We start from the raw sequence: 8,084 nt of genomic DNA, 5'->3' as shown, positions 1-8,084 counted from the left end.
CTCCATTCTTGACTATTCTGTCTGCTCCCGCGATGATAAATTTCACAGGTGCCATAGAGCCTTTCACCGATTTTCCATTCTTCAATAAAGAAATCAAAGAAGTAGCCATGTTGTCGCAGACGAGAGTGAATGGTATTTGTTCGTATTGCAATTCATAGGTGGTAAGCTTGGCTCCCTGATTATATGGCCTAGTTTCTAAAGGGTAAGCATGCTCGAACCAGAACTCTTCGCTGCTATTTCCTCTAGAAAGCGCGCTGTATACGGAGCGAATGATTCCCAAAGCAGTTCCATGTCCTGAAGTAGCTAATGACCCTGTGTTACAAATGGTCATGATAGAAAAAGGACCCGTGAATTTCTGGTTTCTTAAGGTTTCGACGATATAGTTCACACCATTTTCGCCGATCTTGTAGTTGTTTCGTAAATCATCTTCATGCAACTTCACAGAATATTTAAAAAGGGCGTCGAGAATTTTTTGATCCAAAGTATTCAGTTCCGCAAAGGTCAGCGTTAACATGGTCTTGATCTCGTTGCATGCATTCGATAAGTTGACTGCAGTAGGTCTTGAGGTAATTAAGTAGTCAATGTCCGCGACCAAATTCTTTATGGTTTTGTTTGTCTCCGACTTAATTTGATTAGCAGTGTCTACTGTGATGGCAAATGCCCCCGTAATTGCAATTGCAGGGGCACCCCTGACTTGCATCAATTTGATAGCTTGAAAGGCATCTTCAATGGACTTAATTTCTATGTAAGAAGTCGTGTAAGGGAGTTTAAGCTGGTCTAATAGCCGGAGCAGAAGATCGGTCTTCAGAAACTTAATTGCCTCGAGTGTTTTTCCAGTCATTCTTTGATGATCTTCTATGTGAAAGTTTTCAACGCTTTCACATCAATCAGATCGAGAAGACACCAGCATGCAGGACCAACATTGTGAGCCTGATCAGACATCAAACTCCCCTGTGACCTCGTTCCATTTGCAGCCCAAGAGCTTTTGCCCTGTTATTGGACAGCGGCCACCTTTATCAATGAAAAAAAGTTCAGAGGTTCCTGGCTCACTTTTGCTGTATATTCTTTTCTCCTGGGTGTCATCTTTTTCCTGTTCAGGTTCTTCCTCACTCGACAGTCCGTTCTCGGATGCAGCTTTTTTCATGCGCACTAATTTATGAGAGTCACGAAGGTAATTGAATATGCAAGTATAGCAAAAGACATGTCCTGTTTCGATAATAGCGGGATTATGGATCTCATCTTTGCAAAGAGGACACGAACTATTCGCCCGAAAGAATTTTGCAGGGTTTTGTTCGTAAATAAACAATGCTTTCAACAGAGAAGGCGGAGGTATTGGTTCTTCGAGATCATTTCTCTGAGATTTAGCGACTGTTTGCGCGAAATTTGAGTTATTCCACCACTCCAAGAATTTGAGACTAAAGATGGCGATAGGAAAAATAGTACCCAAGATGATCTTTGACAGTTTGAGTGAGGGCTTAGCGACATAATCTTTAAGTATGTTTGCAAATCGCTCCAAGTTAGAAGGAGGGTTCACCCTATCAAGTTTGCTGCTTTTATCAGAGGATAACGAAGGCTCGTTTCTCGAATAATCATACTGATTCAAACGTGCGTAGTTCACTTTGAACAAAAAAGTAAGCAAAGATGGAGACTTGCATGACCCACTCAAGTATAAAAGTGTTGTTATAAGATTGGAGAATTTGCAGGCAAATTGAACAAAGGGATAGAACCTGACAAATAATAACTGCAATTTTATGTATCTAGCCTCGCCAGTACTTGTTGCTTCCGTAGCGTTGAGCTGATTTGTGATGAGCTTGGAATAAAGAAGTTCATATTGATAATTAAGTTTTTCCCGAAGATATGAGAGGCCTGTAACTTCGAAAATAGACACAAGAGATTGGACTCTAGAAAGATCCCTGCGCTCTTCAATCATGGAAGGGGTCAATTGAGTCAACTTGCTAGCATTGTACTTCTTGCTGGAGAGAGGCGTCTGACTCACACGCTTGATTCCGTAGAAATTTTCTGTGAAGCTCCCGCGCCAATATTTGAAGAAATACCATTCCACCAAGGTCCGAAGTAGAAGATTTATCTCGTCAAACTTATTCGTAATCTTGAGAAGATAGCCTGGGTATCTCTGTGCATAATGCACGAGAACATACCGCAAAGAGGGAGATAAAAGAGCCTCTAGTTGGTTTGCAGAAATGAGCTCAAAAAGCGTCGGGGTTTCTTGGTCGAGCTTGGATGCATCAAGTGAGGAGTAATATTCCATTTTATTTATACCATTTGATGCCCAGGTGATCTCGCTTCCCCGCAAGTCACAACGAGCGTAAGGGAAATCGTGCGGAGTTCATAAAGTACTATATATATATCGATGGCTTTTAGTTTATCACTTGTACTTTTATTATCACAAAAATATGCCCATGAAGCGTTTGCCAGCTATGACCCGATCACTATTTCTGGAAAATATAAAAAGTACAGGGCTTTGAGTCGGCTCACACGTAGATCCCGGACTGCGCCAAAGAATGACAGCTCGTTTAAAGCATGCGAATTCATAAACTGTTTTGAACCACTGACATTTTAAATTCACCAGAGAAATGCAAAATCTTGAATCTCTTAATGACATCCTAGATTATATCATTGTAAAACCATACACTTTGTCCATATTCTGTTTGGATGAGTTGTATATTATGGGCAGTGGGATACATAGACTACCCCAGCGGCCGACCATCCCACTTTCTAGTGGATCTTTTGACCTAATATTTGATCTAGGTAATGAATCTTTCTGTTCTATTTTCCTGGAAGCATCTGAAAGAAATACTTCACAAGATACGGACTGTGATGTTCTTAATGGAGGGCGAGACAACAAATTGGTATCTGATCTGGAAATTTTAAGTAGTGAATTTGAGTGTGAACACACACAAATTATACTTACAAGCGAAACAACTCGATAAGAGAAAATTCACAGCTGAGCACAAGAAAATAAGAAATAAAGTAAACTAAATAGATTGTTCTTTCTAAGATTCAATAGTATAAAAAAATCTTTCTCAAGCTAAAGTTGTAGCTGGATTGTTTCGGCTCAAGCGAGGATCAAATCTGAAACCGAACTTCACGCTTATTTCCCAAGAATTGACATCAAAAACCATGAAGTCTCCTGAGTCAATGTCCAACCCTTCATCTGAGTGTTGCACTGATCTCGAAATCTTCTTAAACCAAAGAATATTTTGAACCGTTGAAATCGGCGAAGCTGCAGCTTCAGCACTAAAACAATATGGCTTCCACCCTAGTCTTTGAAGCAAAGACTCGGCAATGATGTTCTCCAACGGAAGATATCCGTAATAATAACCATAAAACAAGACCATCACTAAATCCTTGGCCAAATCTGAGCTTTCAGGGGTATTTTGATCTTCTAGAGATTGGATCTCGTCGAGTAACTGATTGAATCGATTGCTCATCCTAGTACGACTCCAATAGCTATGAAGCTTGCTTGAGAATAACGGTGGCCTAAAGCAGCTCAAGCCACTTCCAAGCCCCTCTTGAGGCAAGTATGGCTTACTCAAAGCGTCTGAGAACGGGCTATACTTGATTTGCTTTTTGAGGAACATACCTGATTGACTTAATTTGTTTGCAGCAATAAAGGATGAAGCAAACTCCTGGATTCCAGATGGAGATTTAAGCATTTCCACATCTTTGAAAAATTCTAGTTCAACTACTCCCAAATTAGAGTTTTGCAAAACATCCAAATAAGGCGAGTACTCCTCGTTTTTGGTGAGGAGAGAAAGTAACTCCGAAGATGCATCAATCTCGTTTTGATCGTTCGTATAGGTGTCTGGAATAATCTTAGAGCCCTCAGTTGAAATAGCAACATTTGGCTCTTCCTTGATATTGTCTGAATATTTTAGAGGCACGCTTTTTTCCTGAGATAAAAATGGAGATGGGGGCGGGGTATCGCCATTTTGAGACGTACCTGCAGCAGCAATTGACCATTTCAAGCCAGCAACAGGCTTGGATGGCGCAGAGGCTGGCTTGAGAGTAGTGACAAATGCGGGACTAGAAGGTTCAAGAACGAGAGATTTGCCGGTGAGTTTGGCTTTTGGCGTCATCACCTGTTTAGACGGTATCTCCGATACCAGAGGAGATTCAGAAGAACTTGCTGACGCTTCAGAAGCGAATTTTAGCTTAGGAGCTTGAGATTTTGTCACCGAGTCAGATGAGCCATTCGGAGCAGAATATTCTTCATTGTGCAATAGAGTGGGGTCCGCATGAGCTGGAATCTCATTCATGACGTTCGTCTTGTTTTCTTGGTTTTCACGAGCCTCTTTGATAAGATGGTCGTAGAGAGTTTCATCGTCAATAAAGTCTGGCTCTTGATTGGATTCAACGTAAAAGTTCAAATCCTCTTGAATCTCCCATATCAGCTGCACAGATATCTTATTAGTTTTGAGATAAGACATGACAGATTCAATTTTTGCAATATGAAACTCATTGCGCTGTCTTAAGTTTTCAAGTTCCTGCTTTCTTTCTTCAATTATCAGAAGATTGTTCTTTCTCACCTTCTTCTGCGATATTTTTTCATACTCGCTTTCTAACTGTTCATTTTGTTCCAGTAATTCATCAGTGACTCCGGCTAAGTATTCATAAGCATCTTCAACTTCTGGTGATAATTCGTGTTCTCCATTGTCGAGAGAAGCTAACATGATGGACTGGTTTGAGAAAGACTTCATTTTTGAGTTCTTCTCCACCTCCTTATAGCACTCCATAGCTTCCTCCACAAGTCTTCGATGTTCTTGTAGTTTCAGCGAAGCTATTGTCGCTTCCAAGGAGTCATTGCCTTGCCAGGTTTTTATCTGATCTCGGAACTTTTGGAGCTTTTTGATCTCTTTTTTCAAGTCACTCTCCAACTTTTCTCGCTGTGAGTCATTCGTTGACGACTCATGACGCGAGTAGTAGTAGTTGAAGAGATCTAGACCTTCGTGTATCTTTTTAAAGATAGTTTCGACTTCTCTGATTTTTTGTTAGTGGGAATTCTTCGGAAGCGAATTGCGTTTTATAGTTGATTTATCATTTTTTAAAACTGTCCAACACACATGACGTACATACTTCTGTAGTTTTCTGTTTGACATCTTATTCTCTGTATTTGGTCTTCAATTATAGATAGCAAGGTAGAAGGTGCATTCTTTGGGCGATTCGGCTGACTTCAGATGTCTGGAACGCTTCAAGTTTTTTTTTTCTGCTCCGACCTACGAGTATCTAAAGAGCGAGTAGGAACACGTGATTAACACCCAATAATACTCTCGCCTAGATCTTGATGTTACATAAAAGATTACAGCTCAAGCAAATGTTCTTTCCTCAAATTTATTAATTTATTTTATCCATCAAATAATCTACAACTCATCATGGTCGTCGTCGGAGTCAGAATCCTCGAAACCAGAGTCTTCGTCATCGACGACGGCATCAGAGTCACCGTAAACCTTCTTAGCGATCTTGTTGCTGAGTTCAAGTAATTTATCCTTGTACTCGTCCAACTCTTCGGAAGAAGCGGTATCGTAGTTGTCCTCCAAAAACTCGTTGATTTCGCTGATAAGGTCGAGGATTTCCTCCTTCGATTCCTCGTCGATCTTGTCTGCGTATTTCTCCTCGCTCAAGCTTGTCTTGGCCTGTTGAACGATGTTCTCCAACGAGTTTCTGGATTCGATTCTTGCCTTGATCTCGGCGTCTTGCTCAACGAACTTCTCGGCTTCCTCCACCATTCTTTCGATGTCTTCTTTAGACAATCTAGACTTGTCGTTGGTGATAGTGATGGATTTCGACTTACCGGTTCCTTTGTCCTCGGCTTCAACCTTCAAGATACCATTGGCATCTAACGCAAAAGTAACCTCAATTTGAGGTGTACCTCTAGGGGCTGGTGGGATTCCAGTCAATTCAAACTTACCCAAAAGGTTGTTGTCCGAAACCAAGGCTCTCTCACCTTCGAATACTTGAATCAAGACAGTTGATTGACTGTCAGCAGCGGTAGAGAAAATTTGGGACTTTCTGACAGGAATGGGAGAGTTTCTCTTGATCAAGCTGGACATGACACCACCAGCAGTCTCAATACCGAGAGTCAATGGATTGACATCCAACAAAACAACGTTAGCAGCTCCTTCATCGCCGGAGAGGACACCACCTTGAACGGCAGCACCATATGCAACAGCCTCGTCAGGGTTGATACCCTTGGAAACCTTTTTTCCATCGAAAAATTCCTCGATCATTTGTTGAACCTTTGGAATCCTGGTGGAGCCACCGACAAGAACAATGTCATCGACTTCGGACTTCTTGACGCCTGCGTCCTTCAACACTTTCTCAACCGGAGCAAGAGTTCTCTTGAAAAAAGCGTTGTTCAATTCTTCGAATTTAGCTCTGGAGATTGTCTCAGAGAGATCAATTCCGTCGTGCAAAGAGTCAATCTCAACTCTTGCAGATACTTGGGAAGACAAAGTTCTTTTGGCCTTTTCAGCCTCTCTCTTCAATTTAGCAACAGCCTTAGGGTTCTTCAGAATGTCGACGCCGTGTTTCTTCTTAAATGTCTTGGCAAGATGCTTGACAATTTGATGGTCAAAGTCCTCACCTCCCAAGTGGGTGTCACCATTGGTAGCCAAGACCTCGAACACACCGCCCGCGATGGACAACAAAGACACATCGAAGGTACCTCCACCCAAGTCGTAGACAATGATTTGTCTCTCATCAGTCTTGTCTAAACCGTAGGCAATGGCAGCAGCGGTTGGCTCGTTAACAACTCTTAAGATGTTCAATCCTGCAATAGTACCAGCGTTCTTGGTGGCCTGCCTTTGGGCATCATTGAAGTAAGCGGGAACAGTGACAACTGCGTGGGTGACTTTCTTACCCAAGTAGTCCTCGGCAACAGTCTTCATTTTACCCAAAATCATGGCAGAAATTTCCTCTGGTGTGAAAGTCTTTTCTTCACCAGCAACTTCGACACTTACAACAGGCATGTTGCCCTTCTTAGTCACCTTGTAGGGCAACTTCTTCTTCTCGTTTTGGACAATCTTGTCAGAGTACTCCAAACCAATCAATCTCTTGACGTCAAAGACGGTATTGTTAACATTGGATGCAGCCTGATTTTTAGCGGCGTCACCAATTAATCTCTCCTGTTCGGTAAACGCAACATAAGATGGTGTGATTCTGTGACCCTGGTCGTTGGCCAAGATTTCAACCTTACCATTTTGCATCACTCCCACACAAGAGTAGGTGGTGCCTAAGTCAATACCAATGACTGTGCCGTAGTCTTCCGCAGCATCGTCCTCAGAGGCCTCAGCCAAAGCGACACCGCTGTTTACGTTGAAAAATGGCAACACCACACATAACAACACTAGGAGGAATGAGAGCCCCGACAATCCGAGTTTATTGTTAGATTTAATCATTTTCTGAAGACACAGTGAAGCAGTGTCAGAAATATGAGTGATCAATGATGTTTTTATATCGTTGTGGGAAAATGCGGGACACCGGGAATTTATATTCAACCGCGTTGGAAAGCTGAAGAATTTCCATCGAAGATGCAGTCCCCAGTTTTTAGTGACGTGTCCCTTGGAAATTAGTATTGACGTGGCACTGCCTCCCCCAAATTCCTATTGTTTCGGTTTTAATTTTCTACGATTTTAGTATTTGCTGCTTCATGGTGTCATAAAACCTTGGAAATCTATATTTTGCTCATCGGACACAATTGTTCATGCTGTAGATATTTTTGATGGCCCGGCGGAGCCCAGCCGTAGTCGCGTCCTCTGAGACAATTCAGTTTCTGAGAACTCGTGCTCCGGGAGATTATTCTACGCCGTTCTTTGAATTTGTGAGCTTTCTTCTTTTGGATAGTTTTCTTTTTCTGGATATCTACGAGACAAAATTCTACATTCTTCCAGAAATTATTTTCAACAGAACTCTGCCGAAATTTCTCGAATGGTTTCCCTAATTTCCCAGTGAGCTAGGCTTTGCAACCGCGCTTCTCCAGATTTGTCGCGGTGGCAACGCGCACCGTTTTCTTAATGCCACCTGGCAAATGTCAGTCTTTGCTCAACGGGCGCGGACTCCCGGCACGG

General features: G+C 42.1%; 4 protein-coding genes across 4 annotated transcripts in view; all 4 read right to left on the bottom strand.

Annotated features, from left to right (window-relative positions):
• Positions 1 to 841, bottom strand: part of METBIDRAFT_79393 (S-methyl-5-thioribose-1-phosphate isomerase) — a gene marked incomplete at both ends in the record, with an annotated part of 2,305 nt that extends 1,464 nt beyond the window's left edge. Inside the window, one exon of the mRNA XM_018859056.1 lies at positions 647 to 841. Within this exon, the coding sequence (XP_018710619.1) occupies positions 647 to 841 (195 nt within the window). The remainder of the gene's footprint in view (positions 1 to 646) is intronic.
• Positions 842 to 934: 93 nt separating this feature from the next.
• On the bottom strand, positions 935 to 2,266 carry PEX12 (ubiquitin-protein ligase peroxin 12; the record flags this gene model as incomplete). The annotated part of the gene is made up of 1 exon (XM_018857853.1): positions 935 to 2,266. One exon carries the CDS (start codon positions 2,264 to 2,266, stop codon positions 935 to 937), a length of 1,332 nt encoding a protein of 443 aa, XP_018710618.1.
• Positions 2,267 to 2,850: 584 nt separating this feature from the next.
• Positions 2,851 to 5,195, bottom strand: NOT3 (CCR4-NOT core subunit). The gene is made up of 2 exons (XM_018858307.1): positions 5,095 to 5,195; positions 2,851 to 4,998 (listed from the first exon to the last, which is right to left on the bottom strand). The coding sequence occupies exons 1-2, from the start codon at positions 5,115 to 5,117 to the stop codon at positions 3,042 to 3,044; spliced, it is 1,980 nt and encodes a 659-aa protein (XP_018710617.1). The 5' UTR covers positions 5,118 to 5,195; the 3' UTR covers positions 2,851 to 3,041.
• Positions 5,196 to 5,378: 183 nt separating this feature from the next.
• KAR2 (Hsp70 family ATPase) lies at positions 5,379 to 7,443 on the bottom strand (the record flags this gene model as incomplete). The annotated part of the gene is made up of 1 exon (XM_018858410.1): positions 5,379 to 7,443. Exon 1 carries the CDS (start codon positions 7,413 to 7,415, stop codon positions 5,379 to 5,381), a length of 2,037 nt encoding a protein of 678 aa, XP_018710616.1. The 5' UTR covers positions 7,416 to 7,443.
• Between the last annotated feature and the right edge of the window lie 641 nt (positions 7,444 to 8,084).

Source organism: Metschnikowia bicuspidata, assembly GCF_001664035.1.
Source record: "Metschnikowia bicuspidata var. bicuspidata NRRL YB-4993 chromosome Unknown METBIscaffold_5, whole genome shotgun sequence".
Lineage (NCBI taxonomy): Eukaryota > Fungi > Ascomycota > Pichiomycetes > Serinales > Metschnikowiaceae > Metschnikowia > Metschnikowia bicuspidata.
Note: the sequence above shows the minus strand (reverse complement) of the source record. Positions and strands in the feature narration are given on the sequence as shown.

Excerpts from the sequence above, each read along its gene's own strand:
- NOT3 (XM_018858307.1), bottom strand. The coding sequence starts at position 5,117 with ATGTCAAACAGAAAACTACAGAA. Across the intron at positions 4,999-5,094 it reads TCAAACAGAAAACTACAGAA|AGAAGTCGAAACTATCTTTA; the intron begins GTATGTACGTCA and ends ACAAAAAATCAG.